A 20132-nucleotide genomic window follows, 5' to 3' on the forward strand; every position below is an offset into this window, starting at 1 on the left:
ACCACTAGAGGGAACTCTGACGTGGTGATATAGACACCATCAGAAGACCACTAGAGGGAACTCTGACGTGGTGATATAGACACCATCAGAAGACCACTAGAGGGAACTCTGACGTGGTGATATAGACACCATCAGAAGACCACTAGAGGGAACTCTGACGTGGTGATATAGACTCCATCAGAAGACCACTAGAGGGAACTCTGACGTGGTGATATAGACACCATCAGAAGACCACTAGAGGGAACTCTGACGTGGTGATATAGACACCATCAGAAGACCACTAGAGGGAACTCTGACGTGGTGATATAGACACCGTCATTGCAGGACATTCACACCACTGAGTAAAGTATGGTAAATGTGTGTACCCATTTGAAGTTTACTGCTATATTATAAAATGTTTGTTTTTTAAAGTCATTACAATACATGTATCCATATAAAGTACAGTGCATCTGTACATCTAGTCATTACATATATCTTCAGGTCCAATTACCTAACTACCATTGAAATCAAACTCTAGCTGGTTGAAGAGACTTGTACAGCAAAGCTAGCATGTCCTTCATTTAGCTTCCGAGTGGCGCAGCGGTCTAAGGCACTGCTTCTCAGTGCAAGAGGCATCACTACAGTCCCTGGTTCGAATTCAGGCTGTATCACATCCGGCCGTGATTGGGAGTCCCATAGGGCGGCGCACAATTGGCCCAGCGTCATCCAGGTTTGGCCGGGGTAGGCCGCTGTTGTAAATAAGAATTTATTCTTAACTGACTTGCCTAGTTAAATAAAAGGTAAAATTATAAACATAAAAAAAGACAATATATATTTTTTACAATTTAGAAATGATTTAAATAAAAAATATATATAAATCACTTAACAAGACTATGTGAGAATCTCTAGCATTTCCTTGCCTCCTTTTCAAAATCATTGGATGAGGTCAGAGGTCCCTCCCCTCAGAACTTCTCATCCAATGGATTTTGAGGAGGAAGCTACAGTAGAAGAGAGGATGTGAGGAATCAAGGAAATGCAATTGCCATTCTCCTATTGTTCAAATTATGCTGGAACGCAAGCAAACCTTTTACAGCCTATTGTTCAGGGCAATGCCAAATGCTGTTATAGTGAAATGTCAGGGTAAACTGAAATGAAAAGTGACAAACAGTCAATTACTTCGCTATTTTTGTTTTTATAAAAGAACATCCTTACATACAACAAAGAAAAAGCATGCTACATTGATGAAATCGTCTATAGACAGTTGAAAGATTCTGTGGATGAGATGATTGGAACACGTAAACGTTTGGGCAGTTTGACATAGCACAATCAGCATATGCATATAGCTAATGATATTGACATTTGTTTGGAAACTTCATTTTAACTATGCATTTATCATATCACTTGTTAAAAGGGAAATAGTTCAATCAAGTTTATCTGTAATTGATTTGACCGAGGTAAATAACAAAATCCTCGAAACGTGTGTAAATGTGTTTTTCCTTCCACCCAGTGTTTTGACCAGAGACATACATTGGTTGTGACAATTATTATTATTATTTTTTAATAGTTTCTTTCCTTTAGTGCTTTCATTCTGGTGGTAGACTTTATCTACAAATACATACAACATTATCAAACTACTAACAATACAAGCCTAATGGTTTTCCACTAAAGAAATACATCTATTCGCATCATATAGGGGTAGCAGGATAGCCTAGTGGTTACAGCGTTGGACTAGTCACCGCAAGGTTGCAAGTTCAAATCCCTGAGCTGAGAAGGTACAAATCTGTCGTTCTGCCCCTGAACAAGGCAGTTAACCCACTGTTCCTAGGCCGTCATTGAAAATAAGAATTTGTTCTTAACTGATTTGCCAAGGTAAATACAAAAAAAATATTTAATGGATGTACATATTAAACTAATGTTAAGTGGACAAGTTTTCTTTCTCAATTCTCCTTTCCTCGATTCATCAACGCTCTCTTCAGCTCCTTCTAAAAACGTATTGGAGAAGAAGGTCCGACAGGAGGGACCTTGAAACTTCTCTTCCAATGCGGTTGAGAAGGAGGCGAGGAGATGGGATTAGAGAAGGAGGCGAGGAGATGGGATTAGAGGAGGAGGAGGCGAGGAGATGGGATTAGAGGAGGAGGAGGCGAGGAGATGGGATTAGAGGAGGAGGAGGCGAGGAGATGGGATTAGAGAAGGAGGCGAGGAGATGGGATTAGAGGAGGAGGCGAGGAGATGGGATTAGAGAAGGAGGCGAGGAGATGGGATTAGAGGAGGAGGCGAGGAGATGGGATTAGAGGAGGAGGAGGCGAGGAGATGGGATTAGAGGAGGAGGAGGCGAGGAGATGGGATTAGAGGAGGCGAGGAGATGGGATTAGAGGAGGCGAGGAGATGGGATTAGAGAAGGAGGCGAGGAGATGGGATTACAGAAGGTGGCGCGGAGATGGGATTAGAGAAGGAGGAGGCGCGGAGATGGGATTAGAGGAGGAGGCGCGGAGATGGGATTAGAGAAGGAGGCGAGGAGATGGGATTAGAGAAGGAGGCGAGATGGGATTAGAGGAGGAGGCGAGATGGGATTAGAGGAGGACGAAGCGAGGAGATGGGATTAGAGAAGGAGGCGAGGAGATGGGATTAGAGGAGGAGGCGAGGAGATGGGATTAGAGAAGGAGGCGAGGAGATGGGATTAGAGGAGGCGAGGAGATGGGATTAGAGGAGGAGGCGAGATGGGATTAGAGGAGGAGGAGGCGAGGAGATGGGATTAGAGGAGGAGGCGAGGAGATGGGATTAGAGAAGGAGGCAAGGAGATGGGATTAGAGAAGGAGGCGAGGAGATGGGATTAGAGAAGGAGGAGGCGCGGAGATGGGATTAGAGAAGGAGGAGGCGCGGAGATGGGATTAGAGGAGGAGGCGCGGAGATGGGATTAGAGGAGGAGGCGAGGAGATGGGATTAGAGAAGGAGGCGAGATGGGATTAGAGGAGGAGGCGAGATGGGATTAGAGGAGGAGGAAGCGAGGAGATGGGATTAGAGGAGGAGGCGAGGAGATGGGATTAGAGAAGGTGGCGAGGAGATGGGATTAGAGAAGGAGGTGGCGAGGAGATGGGATTAGAGGAGGAGGCGAGATGGGATTAGAGGAGGAGGAAGCGAGGAGATGGGATTAGAGGAGGAGGAGGCGAGGAGATGGGATTAGAGGAGGAGGAGGCGCGGAGATGGGATTAGAGGAGGAGGCGAGGAGATGGGATTAGAGGAGGAGGCGAGGAGATGGGATTAGAGGCGCGGAGATAGGATTAGAGGAGGCGAGGCGATGGGATTAGAGGAGGAGGAGGCACGGAGATGGGATTAGAGAAGGAGGCGAGGAGATGGGATTAGAGGAGGAGGAGGCGCGAAAATGGGATTAGAGGAGGAGGAGGCGCGGAGATGGGATTAGAGAAGGAGGAGGCGAGGAGATGGGATTAGAGAAGGAGGCGAGGAGATGGGATTAGAGAAGGAGGCGAGGAGATGGGATTAGAGGAGGAGGCGAGGAGATGGGATTAGAGAAGGAGGCGAGGAGATGGGATTAGAGGAGGCGAGATGGGATTAGAGGAGGAGGAGGCGAGGAGATGGGATTAGAGGAGGAGGCGAGGAGATGGGATTAGAGAAGGAGGCGAGGAGATGGGATTACAGAAGGAGGCGAGGAGATGGGAATACAGAAGGTGGCGCGGAGATGGGATTAGAGAAGGAGGAGGCGCGGAGATGGGATTAGAGGAGGAGGCGCGGAGATGGGATTAGAGAAGGAGGCGAGGAGATGGGATTAGAGAAGGAGGCGAGATGGGATTAGAGGAGGAGGCGAGATGGGATTAGAGGAGGAGGAAGCGAGGAGATGGGATTAGAGAAGGAGGCGAGGAGATGGGATTAGAGGAGGCGGCGAGGAGATGGGATTAGAGAAGGAGGCGAGGAGATGGGATTAGAGAAGGAGGCGAGGAGATGGGATTAGAGGAGGAGGCGAGATGGGATTAGAGGAGGAGGAGGCGAGGAGATGGGATTAGAGGAGGAGGCGAGGAGATGGGATTAGAGAAGAAGGCGAGGAGATGGGATTAGAGAAGGAGGCGAGGAGATGGGATTACAGAAGGTGGCGCGGAGATGGGATTAGAGAAGGAGGAGGTGCGGAGATGGGATTAGAGGAGGAGGCGCGGAGATGGGATTAGAGAAGGAGGCGAGGAGATGGGATTAGAGAAGGAGGCGAGATGGGATTAGAGGAGGAGGCGAGATGGGATTAGAGGAGGAGGAAGCGAGGAGATGGGATTAGAGGAGGAGGCGAGGAGATGGGATTAGAGGAGGTGGCGAGGAGATGGGATTAGAGGAGGAGGCGAGGAGATGGGATTAGAGGAGGAGGCGAGGAGATGGGATTAGAGAAGGTGGCGAGGAGATGGGATTAGAGAAGGAGGTGGCGAGGAGATGGGATTAGAGGAGGAGGCGAGATGGGATTAGAGGAGGAGGAAGCGAGGAGATGGGATTAGAGGAGGAGGAGGCGCGGAGATGGGATTAGAGGAGGAGGCGAGGAGATGGGATTAGAGGAGGAGGAGGCGCGAAAATGGGATTAGAGGAGGAGGAGGCGCGAAAATGGGATTAGAGAAGGAGGCGAGGAGATGGGATTAGAGAAGGAGGCGAGGAGATGGGATTAGAGAAGGAGGCGAGGAGATGGGATTAGAGAAGGAGGCGAGGAGATGGGACTAGAGGAGGCGAGGAGATGGGATTAGAGAAGGAGGAGGCGAGGAGATGGGATTAGAGAAGGAGGCGAGGAGATGGGATTAGAGAAGGAGGCGAGGAGATGGGATTAGAGGAGGAGGCGAGGAGATGGGATTAGAGGAGGAGGCGAGGAGATGGGATTAGAGAAGGAGGCGAGGAGATGGGATTAGAGGAGGCGAGATGGGATTAGAGGAGGAGGAGGCGAGGAGATGGGATTAGAGGAGGAGGCGAGGAGATGGGATTAGAGAAGGAGGCGAGGAGATGGGATTAGAGAAGGAGGCGAGGAGATGGGATTACAGAAGGTGGCGCGGAGATGGGATTAGAGAAGGAGGAGGCGCGGAGATGGGATTAGAGGAGGAGGCGCGGAGATGGGATTAGAGAAGGAGGCGAGGAGATGGGATTAGAGAAGGAGGCGAGATGGGATTAGAGGAGGAGGCGAGATGGGATTAGAGGAGGAGGAAGCGAGGAGATGGGATTAGAGAAGGAGGCGAGGAGATGGGATTAGAGGAGGAGGCGAGGAGATGGGATTAGAGAAGGAGGCGAGGAGATGGGATTAGAGAAGGAGGCGAGGAGATGGGATTAGAGGAGGAGGCGAGATGGGATTAGAGGAGGAGGAGGCGAGGAGATGGGATTAGAGGAGGAGGCGAGGAGATGGGATTAGAGAAGAAGGCGAGGAGATGGGATTAGAGGAGGCGAGGAGATGGGATTACAGAAGGTGGCGCGGAGATGGGATTAGAGAAGGAGGAGGTGCGGAGATGGGATTAGAGGAGGAGGCGCGGAGATGGGATTAGAGAAGGAGGCGAGGAGATGGGATTAGAGAAGGAGGCGAGATGGGATTAGAGGAGGAGGCGAGATGGGATTAGAGGAGGAGGAAGCGAGGAGATGGGATTAGAGGAGGAGGCGAGGAGATGGGATTAGAGGAGGTGGCGAGGAGATGGGATTAGAGGAGGAGGCGAGGAGATGGGATTAGAGGAGGAGGCGAGGAGATGGGATTAGAGAAGGTGGCGAGGAGATGGGATTAGAGAAGGAGGTGGCGAGGAGATGGGATTAGAGGAGGAGGCGAGATGGGATTAGAGGAGGAGGAAGCGAGGAGATGGGATTAGAGGAGGAGGAGGCGCGGAGATGGGATTAGAGGAGGAGGCGAGGAGATGGGATTAGAGGAGGAGGCGAGGAGATGGGATTAGAGGCGCGGAGATGGGATTAGAGGAGGCGAGGCGATGGGATTAGAGGAGGAGGAGGCACAGAGATGGGATTAGAGAAGGAGGCGAGGAGATGGGATTAGAGGAGGAGGAGGCGCGAAAATGGGATTAGAGGAGGAGGAGGCGCGGAGATGGGATTAGAGAAGGAGGCGAGGAGATGGGATTAGAGGAGGCGAGGAGATGGGATTAGAGAAGGAGGCGAGGAGATGGGATTAGAGAAGGAGGCGAGGAGATGGGACTAGAGGAGGCGAGGAGATGGGATTAGAGAAGGAGGCGAGGAGATGGGATTAGAGAAGGAGGCGAGGAGATGGGATTAGAGAAGGAGGCGAGGAGATGGGACTAGAGGAGGCGAGGAGATGGGACTAGAGGAGGCGAGGAGATGGGATTAGAGGAGGCAAGGAGATGGGATTAGAGGAGGAGGCGAGGAGATGGGACTAGAGGAGGCGAGGAGATGGGACTAGAGGAGGCGAGGAAATGGGATTAGAGGAGGCAAGGAGATGGGATTAGAGGAGGCAAGGAGATGGGAGAACTGACAGAAAGGTGAAATGACAACCATTAGAGCTCCAAGGTGAATCTGGTTGAGGAGCCTAGGTATGACATGGTCACAAAAATGTATAGAAAAATAACCTATATCTTGGTCCCGTGTTCCAACAAGCAAATCTCTTCTACATCAATAAGTAAAACATTTGCACTTTAAAAGGTCCAGTATAGCCAAAAATGTGGTTTTTCCTGTGTTTTATTAAATTCCCACACTATGAGCTTGAAATAATATTATGACAATGCCCTTTTAGTATTAGAGCTGTTTGAAATGACAGCCTGATGTGGTGGGAAGGAGTTTGTCTTCCACGGTGACATCACCAGGCAGTAAATCTGGTAATAGATCAATAAGAAAGAGTTGTAAACCGCTCTGCCAACAGTTCATTCTCAGTATTCCTCTCCCTAGACAGCCCAATTCAAATCCTTGCTTTGCGAGGAAGCTATTTTTTTTACCATTTTAATTTAAAGCAATGACAGTAAGGTACTTAAAAGGGAAACTCCACCCCAAAAATATTTTGGTATTTCTTTCATTAGTCTATTGTTGATTTAGTCCCAAAATGTTTTGCATGTCAGCAATCAAGTTTAAAATATAACTTTCAAAATATAGAAATACAGCCGGTATTATGCATTTAGCATCATACTGTATGCTGCAAAACGCATCATAAGATGTAAAATGCATCATACCAGCTGTATTTCTGTAAATCAACAACGGACTAATGAAAAACACACCAAAAATAGTTTCGGGTGGCATTTTCTTTTAATTGTTATTATATTAAATGATTGACATTTGTTTGGAAACTTCATTTTAACTATGCATTTATCATATCACCTGGTAAAGTGAAATAGTTCAAATCGAGTTTCTGTAATTGATTTGACCGAGGTAAAAAAACAAAACAATGAAATCCTGCTGAATGAATCGCCAAACAAATAATTCATATATCTGACAAAACAGAAACAGTAAGTAACACTTCATTCCTCAAAATGTGTGTGAATGGGATTTGCTTCCACCCAATGTTTTGACCATAGACCTACATTGGTTTTGACAATGTTTTTTTAATATTTTTAACAAAATACTTTTTCCTTTGTAGAGCTTTCATTCTGGTGGTAGACTATCTACAATCACATACAAAATCATCAAACTACTAACAATACAAGCCTAATGGTTTTCTGCTAAAGAAATACATCTATTTGCATCATATTTAATGGACGTACATATTTAACTGATGCTAAGGTAAGTGGACAAGCTTTCCTTATCAGTCTTTCTTCCAATGACTCATTCTGTCTCTTTCTCAATTCATCTTTCCTCACATTGTCTCTCCTCGGCTCATTCTAAAAACGTATTGGAGAAGGAGGCGAGGAGATGGGATTAGAGGAGGAGGCGAGGAGATGGGATTAGAGGAGGAGGCGAGGAGATGGGATTAGAGGTGGAGGCGCGGAGATGGGATTAGAGGAGGAGGAGGAGGCGCAGAGATGGGATTAGAGAAGGAGGCGAGGAGATGGGATTAGAGAAGGAGGCGAGGAGATGGGATTAGAGAAGGAGGCGAGGAGATGGGACTAGAGGAGGCGAGGAGATGGGATTAGAGAAGGAGGCGAGGAGATGGGATTAGAGAAGGAGGCGAGGAGATGGGATTAGAGGAGGAGGCGAGGAGATGGGATTAGAGGAGGCAAGGAGATGGGACTAGAGGAGGCAAGGAGATGGGATTAGAGGAGGCAAGGAGATGGGAGAACTGACAGAAAGGTGAAATGACAACCATTAGAGCTCCAAGGTGAATCTGGTTGAGGAGCCTAGGTATGACATGGTCACAAAAATGTATAGAAAAATAACCTATATCTTGGTCCCGTGTTCCAACAAGCCAATCTCTTCTACATCAATAAGTAAAACATTTACACTTTAAAAGGCCCAGTACAGCCAAAAATGTGGTTTTTCCTGTGTTTTATTAAATTCCCACACTATGAGCTTGAAATAATATTGTGAAAATTATGATAATGCTCTTTTAGTGTAAGAGCTGTTTGAAACGACCGCCTGAAATGTCAGCCTGTTTTGGTGGGATGGAGTTTTGGCCTGCCTGGTAACATTAACAGGCTGTAAATTAGTACATTTTCAAATGTCCCCACTCAGACCACTCCTAGACAGTCCTATCAAAATTCTTGCTTGAGAAATTGCTTTGTCTAAGAAGCTATTTTTGTTCCTTTTTAATCATTTTAATTGAAAACCAAATCACAATAAAGGTACTTAATTGTTACTCAGAAATGATTTGACATTGAGATAAAAAAAAACAGCTGCATTGGACCTTTAAGCCCAAGTTTTGTCTGAATGGAGCAAACTAGTCAACACCTTGTTCAATAAACACTTTCATTTTCTGTTGGTGCAGTACCCAACTCTACCCACTGGGGGTCACTACTGTCCCACCCTGATATCAGGAGGTCTGAGCTGCCTCTCTCCCTCAGCCAGGAAGATCTGCATGGCCCTGTAGAGCAGGTGCACCCCCAGCTCCCTCTTCCTCTTCAACTGCCACATGGACACCACACCGTAGTAATCTCCTCGCTTCTGGTTGGTCAGCATCTTCAACCCTGCAATGGGAAGGTTTCTTTAGTTCAAACTCTTTATCTTTATATCGTTGCATTCATTTTAGTTTCGTATATAGGCAAGACTTTGATTTTATTTTTTAAACAATTCGTACGATAAAAATAAAAAACTTTAAAATGAGACTCAAAATGATACATTAGAAAGAAATGAGGGATTTTTTTGTTGTTGCCCTAAACACTTAAAATTGTCATGTAGTTCAGGATGCAGATCAAATCTCAAGACATCATCTTAACATTATATATATTTTTAAATGTAACCTTTATTTAACAAGGCAAGTCAGTTAAGAAACAATGACGGCCTACACCAACCATACCCGGATGACGCTAGGCCAATTGTGCGGCACCCTATGGGACTCCAAATCACGTCCGGCTGTGATACAGCCTGGATTGGAAACAGGGTCTGTAGCACTGAGATGCAGTGTCTTAGACCACTGTGATTCAGCGTGGAATGGAACCAGGGTCTGTAGTACTGAGATGCAGTGTCTTAGACCACTGTGATTCAGCGTGGAATGGAACCAGGGTCTGTAGTACTGAGATGCAGTGTGTTAGACCGCTGCGCCACTTGGGACCCACAGAACATAGAAGTACAACCAGGCTACATAGGATGTTTTCCTCTCCTCGTCTCCCTTTCTCCATCTTCACTGACCGTTACGAACTACACCAGTGAAAGGAAATGTCTGAAAGGCATCCTCAATATCGACTTGTTTTATAACCTGTATTTTCAGATGAGTAAAAAAAAAAAGAAACCAAAAAAAGGACAGAAGGATAAGTCACTTTAGACTGGACCCAAAATAAAAGAATGGTCACTCACCAATGGCGTCCACCATGACGGCCTCACGCGTGTAGGCCTCCACAGGGATGACGTTCTGGAAGCAGTGCAGAGAGATCACCCCCTGCTCGGCTTTCCAAACCTGGAGGATGTGCTGCACTTTGGAGCACAGTTTCTGTCCCCCCCAAAAAACAGGAGGAACGATATGGACGTTAACATATTAATGTGGACCACATCCCATTTCACATGACTTTACACTTAGCCATTTATATTACATTTGAACTTTGGTAGCCATTGTTGTTTGTCAAGACAAAATAACCCAATTCCCCCCCCCCCACTGCACCAATACTGTCTTTTACAATACAACCAACCGACAGGAGAAAGCACATAAGCCCTAGAACAAGAGAAACACAACAAAATGGCTACCAAAAGTTCAAATGTAGTTAAAGAAAGTGACTCCAACCTTAGAAGTCTTATCTCCTCGGTGGTAATCTAGAGCCTCGTACAGATGACTGTAGGGTCGGGAGCGCTTGCCCTTTCCCACGTAGAATATAGCACTGATGAAGGTCTGGAAACAATCCATAGGGCTCATGGAATGACTCCGATACGGTAGGTTCTTTGTTACTCTGATGCAGTAAAAAAGAAAAAAGAAAATGGCCGGAAGAGGAACATAGATAATGAAATGAAGTTGTTTAAAAAATGACCCAGGCTCAATATCAAAAATCGCCTATCTGCAATGAATTTCACCCCATTGGGAGGAGAAGGTCCAGGGTTATTATTCTCTGGTGAGAGGATGCAAAGGAAAGATTCATTTAGGCATTGGAAAAGCCAAACGATTACAACTGACCTGGGGTCCAGTAGCAGGTAGTTGAAGCTGGACTTGATGACGCCTTCCCGCCACTTCCTGTTCTGATCTGGTTGGTCGAACTGCTGGCACAGCGCCAGCTCGTCGTCCTGGCAGTCGGGCAGCACAAACGTCCGCAGGGCTACACACAGCTCTGGACTGTATCCCTGCGCAGGACCTAAAACAGACATAGCTCAGTCAGTCACCACAGTAAAAAAGAAAAAAGAGGAGCATTTTCATAAGTACTAATAGTTAATTGGATAATCTTTCAAAAGGGTAACTAACCCAGGGATGTAGTGGTGAAAAATCAGAAGGTGGGTAAACACTGAACACCTGACTGGGTGTAGGTAACCAACCACTTTATGCTAACAACTAACTTGCACCAAGTCTGGAATCAACAGGACCCTTAACATCTTCTTCCCTCAATCCAGAGGACTGCTAAATAGTTAACCAAATAGCTACCTGGACTATCTGCATTGACCCACTAACTTTTTTGACACAGCGCATACGCTGCTGTTACAGTTTATTATCCATCCCATTGACTAGTCACGTTATCCCTACCTACAGTATATACACTACATCACTAAAAGTATGTGGACACCTGCTTGTCAAACATCTCATTACAAAATCATAGGCATTAATATGCTGTGAGTCCCACGTTTACTGCTATAACAGCCTCCACTCTTCTGGGAAGGCTTTCCACTAGATGTTGGAACATTGTTGCAGGGGACTTGCTTCCATTCAGCCACAAGAGTATTACTGAGGTCGGGCACTGATTTTGGGGCGATTAGGCCTGGTTCGCAGTCGGCGTTCCAATTCATCCCAAAGGTATTCAAATGGAGTTGAGGTCAGGGCTCTGTGCGGGCCAGTGAAGTTCTTCCACACCGATCTCGACAAACCATTTCTGTATGGACCTCTCTTTGTGCACGGGGGCATTGTCATGCTAAAACTGGAAAGGGCCTTTCCCAAACTGTTGCCACTGAGTTGGAAGCACAGAATCGTCTAGAATGTCATTGTATGCTGTAGCGTTAAGATTGCCTTTCACTGGAACTAAAGGGCCTAGACCGAACCATGAAAAACAGCCCCAGACCATTATTCCTCCTCCACCAAACCTTACTGTTGACACTGTGCATTCGGACAGGTAGCGTTCTCCTGGCAACCGCCAAATACAGATTAGTCAGTCAGACTGCCAGATGGTGAAGCGTGATTCATCACTCCAGAGAACTCGTTTCCATTGCTCCAGAGTCCAACGGCGGTGAGCTTTATACTACTCCAGCCGACGCTTGGCATGGCGCATTGAGGATCTTAGGCTTGTGTGCAGCTGCTCAGCCATGGAAACCCATTCCATGAAGCTCCCAACAAACAGTTATTGTGCTAACATTACTTCCAGAGTCAGTTTGGAACTCGGTAGTGAGTTTTGCAACCGAGTACAGGCGATTTTCACAAGCTACACGCTTCAGGACTCGGTGGTTCCGTTCTGTGAGCTTGTGTGTCCTACCACATCGCGTCTGTGCCGCTGTTGCTCCTAGACGTTTCCACTTCACAATAACAGCACTTACAGTTGACCGGGGGCAGCTCCAGCAGGGCAGAAATTTGACGAACTGACTTGTTGGAAAGGTGTCATCTTATGATGGTCCTATGTTGAAAGTCACTGCGCTCTTTAGTAAGGCCATTCTACTGCCAATGTTTGTCTGTGGAGATTGCATGGCTGTGTGCTCGATTTTACACACCTGTCAGCAACAGGTATGGCTTAAATAGCCAAATCTAATTTGAAGGGGTGTCCACATACTTTTGTATATATAGTGCATCTACCTCAATTACCTCGTACCCCTGCACATGGACTCAGTACTGGTACCCCATGTATATAGACATGTTATTACCTGGTACTCTGTGTATATTTAGCCATGTTATTACCTGGTACTCTGTGTATATTTAGCCATGTTATTACCTGGTACTCTGTGTATATTTAGCCATGTTATTACCTGGTACTCTGTGTATATTTAGCCATGTTATTACCTGGTACTCTGCGTATATTTAGCCATGTTATTACCTGGTACTCTGTGTATATTTAGCCATGTTATTACCTGGTACTCTGTGTATATAGCCATGTTATTACCTGGTACTCTGTGTATATAGCCATGTTATTACCTGGTACTCTGTGTATATAACCATGTTATTACCTGGTACTCTGTGTATATAGCCATGTTATTACCTGGTACTCTGTGTATATAGCCATGTTATTACCTGGTGCTCTGTGTATATAGCCATGTTATTACCTGGTACTCTGTGTATATAGCCATGTTATTACCTGGTACTCTGTGTATATAGCCATGTTATTACCTGGTACTCTGTGTATATAGCCATGTTATTACCTGGTACTCTGTGTATATAGCCATGTTATTACCTGGTACTCTGTGTATATAGCCATGTTATTACCTGGTACTCTGTGTATTTAGCCATGTTATCGTTACTCATTGTGTATTTATTACTACGTGATAGAATTGAAAAGTAATATCTCTCTCTGCATTGTTGGGGAAGAGCCCATAAGTAAGCTCTGTTACTCACTCTCACTGTTAAGGCGTCCTCATGCTTCCCACCCGAAACAGTTCGTGGGCTTCGGCAAGGATTTTTTCGGTGGTTCGTGTGCACAAACATTTTTCTTGAGGTGAGCCAAATTCGGTAGCTGAAGTCTATGCCCCTTCGTCTGCGTTTGGTCAACAGTAGAGATTTTTGTTGCCATTCAATGAAGCAGGAATCATTTTATTTCAGAAATACTGAACCAAACATCTTTGATATAAAATTGCGAGACTAAGATGTCCTCGACAAAAACGTTAAAATTAATGACAGATTTCTTGAGTTATCTTAGATTCTGACTGTTTTGAGGAAGTGTATACTGGCTACGGTGTCTCAAAACGGACAAACAATACTATTGACATTTTCTTCTTGTTTTTCAAGTGAAGGTATTAGCACACACTCGTTCGGTTCGTCTACATGTGACGGATAAAATGTTATTTGCATTATCAACAGTGTTTACCCCCTCATTTACATCTCTGATCTAACTTTAATGACGTCATCATGAAATTTGATTGAAAGTTAACACAACTGAAAGGAACATTACCTTGGGGTTGGTCCGGCAGTTGTTGTTGAGCGGCCGGCTCGAGCAACAGCCGCCTTAGCCTCTGCATGTACACTGGCCGGGTGCGGTTACTTATGGGTCCCGGACTCTCTCCCATCTCCACAAGCCTGCGTCTCAGCTCCTTGTCCGTCAGGCATTTGGTCTCTGACCACTCCTGAGCCACCACGGGCTCCTGGTTCTCCTTCCCTTTGGCCACCGTTCCTCCACTGCCCTGCAGGGAGCGCCAGTCGTACAGCACTGTGTCCTCGCTGCTGGACGTGCTCATGCTGGAGCTGAGTGAGGTGTTGGCCGCAGGTGGGACGTGTGTCTCGATCAGTTCGTGACCCTGCTCCGTGTCCGTGTAGAGGTACTCCACCGGTTCCTCCAGGTCTGGTATTAGAGGACGTCCGCCTGGGGTGTAGGAGAGGCTGGCCAGCCGCTGGGGCTTGTGGAAGCGGGAGAGTCGACTCATGCTGTAGCGCGGGGTAGTGCCTGGGGTCGACGGGGGCTGATCTCTTTTTGGAGAGAAGTAACTGGAGCTGGATGAAGATGGAGTCTGGGAACTTGACAAAGATGAACTTGAGTCGGCCTCCTCTGTGGTCCAGGATTCCTCCACTCTTGGCCCAAAGCCACCAACTGTCCCCTCCTTGGTCACTGCATCACTGGAGCTGGACAAATCGTCGGTTAGAAATTCTCCACCTTCAAGAAGGTCTTTTCTCAGATAAGTGGGTAAAGGCTCTCTGTGAGGATTTTTTAAAAAGTAACGATCCAGTAGAGAGAATTTGTCAGTTAAACTTGGAGTTCTGATGACTGTGTCAGCCATGGTTCTAGAGACGAGGGTGTCCGCTTGGCTGGCACTGATACAAGAACCCTGACCTCTGTCGTCCTTGGCGATGATGAGGGTGTCCGCTTGGCTGGCACTAACACAAGAACCCTGACCTCTGTCGTCCTTGGCGATGATGAGGGTGTCCGCTTGGCTGGCACTAACACAAGAACCCTGACCTCTGTCGTCCTTGGCGATGATGAGGGTGTCCGCTTGGCTGGCACTAACACAAGAACCCTGACCTCTGTCGTCCTTAGCGATGATGAGGGTGTCTGCTTGGCTGGCACTGACATATGACCCTTGATCTCTGAGAGTGCTATATTGAGGCTCTTGGCTCTCATAGATGACAAATGAGTCCCCAGAAGTACTACCTGTCCTGTTTCCAGAAATGACTGGGGTGCGACTACGACCGCATGGCGTGTCGTAAAAGACGTTGTCGCTGCCTTGCGACTTGATGTTTTGGCGGCGTGTGCGTGTTGGCGTAGGCAAGGTCTGCTCAAACAGCGAGGAGGTGGAGAGGAGGCTCTCGGGGGTCTTGCTGCTAATTACCGAGCAGCGACTCAGCCGCGAGTGCGTCCTACCAGTGACAAAGGGACTTGGGGTCAGAGGCAGGTCCTCCTCCAATGCTGGAGTAGAACCAGGTCTGGGAGTGCATTCAGTTGGTCTGGGAGTGCATTCAGTCGGTCTGGGAGTGCATTCAGTCGGTCTTGTTGACAACTCTTCACCATTACCCGCTGAGACAGCATCTGGATATATCTCTTCACAACCTGGACCTTTGGTTGGAGATATTTTGTCAGTCAATGTAAGGTTATGTACCATGCCTGGTAGTTCTTCCATGGCTGGTTTTGACCTCTTTGAGCTATTGGGAGTTTCATCAGTATCTACATTGTTAGTGTTCATTGGATTTTGTGTGTGTTTGTCATCTTCGACACCTCTGCTTTTCACTTTACGCTCCTCTTCAGAGGGTGAGACCCACCTGGGGGACGCCTCCAGGGTTGTAATGTAATGGTCACTATCACAGCTGCTGTACCTACTAGTTCCGCTGCTACTGCTGCCGCTAGCAGAGCCACATAATGCTCGTTCAGGGACCTTCACTTCTTCTACCTGGTTCTCAATGACTTCTCCGTTCTCTTCCTCAAATGGGAAGTGTCCAACAACAGTTTTTTCCATGTCAATCTCAGTGCACTCATTATTATCCTTGGAGAATACAAACACATGTTCAGGGGACGTGACGTCGATCCCCTGGTGATGTAGGACGGTGGCCGTGCGCTCTGGATCCAGGAACTCAGAGTATTCCGAGAAGTCGAGAGTACAGTCTTTAGAGTAGGCAATACCCTGACCCCCTGGCTCCTGCCTCAGAGATTTTGAACTAAAAACAGGGAAGTATTCGTCCACTTCCTCTCTGAAGCTCACACTCTTGCGGCTCGTGCGTCGTGAAAAGCAAGGAGGGAGGAGGTCCAACTGAGAAGGAGAGAGTCTGTTCCCGGTTGCGGGCGGATGCAGCGCACTGCAGTCAGTGAGTGGTACGTCCTCTTGAAGTACAGGAAGTGCGGCTCTAGGACCTGCGACGGACATACGAGTGCTGGATAACATTGACGGAGGCTCCCAGTCAGAGTCCATTTCCCACTCATTGGTGTGGCGCACCTCAGGGTTAGATTTATAATCAGACGCCCCTGAATGGGATCCTCCTCTCCAACTGTGCCTGTTACTAATAGCAGACAATTCAAAGAATGAGGTCTGACGCGTGCTACTCAGTGGGCCCTCCCCAAAGTCACTCAGCAAGGACATGCTGTGAGAGATAACGCTGCAGTCTTCGGAGTCAGTGTAGCTTGACGCGTCACCTTGGCCATTGTAAACAGCTGCAGGAAATAGAAAAGGACAAAGTAATTAGACTCTTTAGAAATCAGACAATTATAACAACATATGCCATTTTTCATACGCTTTTATCCAACACATCTTACAACAGTCAGTCTGTGACCCAAGGGAATTGAACCCATGACCCGGGGCGTCACCAGGGCCTTGCTCTTACCAATCGAGCCGCACAGTGACGCGTCACAGAGTTTGCAATGTGATGCATCACAAATGGTCTAGACAATGTCTTACAGTATTGGAATTGAGGCAGATCTTCCTCCTCTGTGTCCAAGGATTGAGACTGGTACTCCTGAAGGAGGTGGGCACATCTGCTGTTGTCCTGTTGTTGTGCCAGATCACCTGGTTTGTTCCCTTCCTGACGAGAGCAATGAGACAACATAAGGAGTAGGTGAGGCTGATTGCCGTACTGGAAATGAGGTTATGAAGAAGGAAAAAGTGGTGATTGTTTCAAAATCTGGAGGGGGAAAAAAGTAGATATTGTCCAGTGTTTAATTTCCTGGTAATATAGTGAGACTCAGATTTGTATAATGCTTTGAAGATGTACAAACTGTTATTCTGTAACAAACTTTGCATCTGCACTGTTCTTCAAGTAAATGTATTTTTTTTGCAAAAATGTTCAGTGGAAATTGGTAAAAATAGCCATTTTTTCATGGAGTTGTATGGTTTAACTTTGTCCTTCATTGTTTTTGTAGTTTTTTTACATACATTTTAAAGTGAAAAATCTCACTATGTTACCGTGGAATTGCCCTGTAATAATGACCACCACACCAAAACAACTCAAAGTAGGCTAGAGAGAGACAGAGAGAGACAGGGAGAGACAGAGAGAGACAGGGAGAGACAGGGAGAGACAGGGAGAGACAGGGAGAGACAGAGAGAGACAGAGAGAGAGACAGAGAGAGACAGGGAGAGACAGAGAGAGACAGAGAGAGACAGAGAGAGACAGGGAGAGACAGGGAGAGACAGAGAGAGAGACAGAGAGAGACAGAGAGAGAGACAGAGAGAGACAGAGAGAGACAGGGAGAGACAGGGAGAGACAGAGAGAGAGACAGAGAGAGACAGAGAGAGACAGGGAGAGACAGAGAGAGAGAGACAGAGAGAGACAGAGAGAGAGACAGAGAGAGACAGAGAGAGACAGAGAGAGACAGGGAGAGACAGAGAGAGACAGAGAGAGACAGAGAGAGACAGAGAGAGACAGAGAGAGACAGGGAGAGACAGAGAGAGTTGATTGATGTTGTTTTACAGAACACTGTACAGAAGAACAAAGTTAATATGTAAATTAAACCCTCCTTTGCTCCTCCTGCTTTCTTGCTGCAATTGTGACTACTCACAGGTCTTACAGTAACGTAACTCAGACATACCGTTGCCTACATTTTAAACATAAGTGCAAAAAAGCTGAGTGAAATCAGACTCAAATGTAACCTCTCCCACCTGATCCTTTAAGTTTGCGTTCCCTCCATTCTTTAATAGCAGTTTGAGATTCTGATAGCAACCCCATAATGCTGTTATGTGCAGGGGTGTCAAGCCATCCGAAGACCTGGATGGGAGAAGAAGAAAAAAAAAGCGAATTTGATGCAAAGCTTTTGCTGCATGCATGTTTATGACATGTTATAAGCATGTAATGGAGCCGACAGACATGTCAGCTCTGATTCTAGCTCACAAGCATTTCGCTACACCCGCAATAACATCTGCTAAATATGCTAAATATGTGACCACTAAAATTTGATGTGATTCATATTATAGCCATGTCGCAAGATGTACGGAATGTCTAGCTATACAACATAATGGCAAGCAACATGTTCTGCTCATTGGAAAAACAGTAGATAAGATTGTTTTACAGTAGAGCCTATTTAGTTGAATTTAGGTCTACCAGTACCTGACGTTTGGGTCTGCCCCATGTTGTAGAATTAACTTTAGGCAACGTATACTTTTCTCAGTCTCTTTGCCAACTGCCAAATGCACGGCAGCAACACCTTTGCTTCCGACTAGATTGGGATTTGCTCCTTGGGCGAGAAGAATCTGCACGGTTCTAAAATAATGTTCAGAAAATAGTCATGTTATTGGTTTTGTCATACGTAGTGTTAAAATTGCATGTACGTAAAATGTATTAAAATTGGTATAAACTTTACAGACAACAAGGTGAAGTTAAATAGCACAGAACTAAATAGTTAAACTAGCCCTGTTGTTATCTAACTAACTATAATTAGTTACGTTAGATAGTTAACGTTACCTTCTGTACAGTAGCACATATTATGATCCCCTTGCATCTGTTATTCTAGTATCTCTGGCCCTTCTCATAACTCCAATGATACATGCTTGCCATAGCCTGGAAATGATGAAGCTACTAACTACTAACGTTAAAGTAGCACAGATGGAAACTCTTTGGTAGTAACGTTAGTTAGTTAGGTAAAGAGATGACAGCACATTACCTTGGTTCTCCATCATTCACAGCTTTGCACAGCTGTGTTGCCAGACTTGTCTTGCTTCGATGCTGCATGACTAGCGTACTTTTGTAATATGTCGTCTGGTCATCAAAGCCATTACCTTTACTACCGAACTATAAGCAATTTAATTGAGATTGATCGGCTTCGTCTATTTATTTATGTATTGCAATTTTGATAAACACAAATAGACATTTCATCTTGCATTTCCTTTGTCGGTTTATTGTGTTGAAGTTCCCTCCAAGTTGATAAACCCCGCCTAGCTCGTATTGTTCTTGTCCGTTTCCGGCAGGCTCGATGCAGCACTGCGTTTCGCTGCCTTTCTCAGGTCGGAGTGCGAATTACACATTTAAATAGCTAATAACTTCACAATCCTAGTTGCAGGCCGGAGGATAGAAACCACAACAATTTCCTTGCTATTTCGTTATGCCTGTCATTTGAGACCATAATTGTTACATGCGAAAATGTGGTGACAACCAACTCAGCCATCTCCCAGAAAAATGTCCTCCTATCCTCAGTATACCGCCTGCAATATAACAGGACATGCTTTCACAATCTGTACCTCAACACATTGCTCACTCTTCCCATCTGGGTTTCCCCCACTAACCCACATCACTATCCACTATGACCCCGTATCAGCCTATTTTGCACAGAGGTCCAATATCCCGCCTACAACTAATACTGATTGGTTTAATCTGTCAGCATTCGGACCAATTAGACTTTACCATCAAAACTGGGTAGCAGGTATGTTTTATTTAACCTTTATTTAACGAGGCAAGTCAGTTATTAAGAACAAATACTTATTTTCAATGACGGCCTAGGAACAGCGGGTTAACTGCCTTGTTCAGGGGCAATGACTTTTACCTTGTCAACTCTGGGATTCATCTTGCAACCTTTCGGTTATGGGGTGCATCTCAATGAAGTAAACAGGAATCCTTTCCTTGTTTCGTTAGTTAGGAGTTATTCCTAAATATTCTTTCACCATGTATTCATTTAACTAGATATAGATCAGTCAATATTTATTTAGCTAGATATTGATCAGTCAATATTTATTTAGCTAGATATTGATCAGGGAAGGATATGAGACCAGAGTACAGGCCACTTTATGTAATCAATTATGAAATCTATGGCTACATTTCAATAGTTTTGTTTTTACAGTTCCTTTCCTTTATCACAGCGTTTCCAAAACTCGATCCCTGGGACCTCAAGGGGTTTTTGGTTTTTGCCCTTACACTACACAGATGCTTCAAATGA

At 46.0% G+C, this 20132-nt stretch overlaps 1 protein-coding gene across 1 annotated transcript; it reads right to left on the bottom strand.

The window, feature by feature from the left end:
• Positions 1 to 1151: 1151 nt before the first annotated feature.
• Positions 1152 to 20036, bottom strand: ankle1 (ankyrin repeat and LEM domain containing 1). The gene is made up of 9 exons (XM_014149859.3): positions 18867 to 20036; positions 18314 to 18466; positions 17869 to 17974; positions 16672 to 16795; positions 13749 to 16427; positions 10634 to 10808; positions 10250 to 10412; positions 9829 to 9961; positions 1152 to 9002 (listed from the first exon to the last, which is right to left on the bottom strand). Exons 1-9 carry the CDS (start codon positions 18932 to 18934, stop codon positions 8830 to 8832), a joined length of 3774 nt encoding a protein of 1257 aa, XP_014005334.3. The 5' UTR covers positions 18935 to 20036; the 3' UTR covers positions 1152 to 8829.
• Between the last annotated feature and the right edge of the window lie 96 nt (positions 20037 to 20132).

Source organism: Salmo salar, chromosome 16, assembly GCF_965601325.2.
Source record: "Salmo salar chromosome 16, fSalSal1, whole genome shotgun sequence".
Lineage (NCBI taxonomy): Eukaryota > Metazoa > Chordata > Actinopteri > Salmoniformes > Salmonidae > Salmo > Salmo salar.

Bases quoted from the DNA above. Each gene is read 5' to 3' on its own strand.
- ankle1 (XM_014149859.3), bottom strand. From the start codon at position 18,934: ATGCAGCATCGAAGCAAGACAAGTCTGGCAACACAGCTGTGCAAAGCT. The intron at 16,428-16,671 runs GTAAGACATTGT...TATTTCCTGCAG, and splicing joins TCTGCCTCAATTCCAATACT to CTGTTTACAATGGCCAAGGT. The intron at 9,962-10,249 runs GTTGGAGTCACT...TGGGGGGGACAG, and splicing joins GAGGAGATAAGACTTCTAAG to AAACTGTGCTCCAAAGTGCA.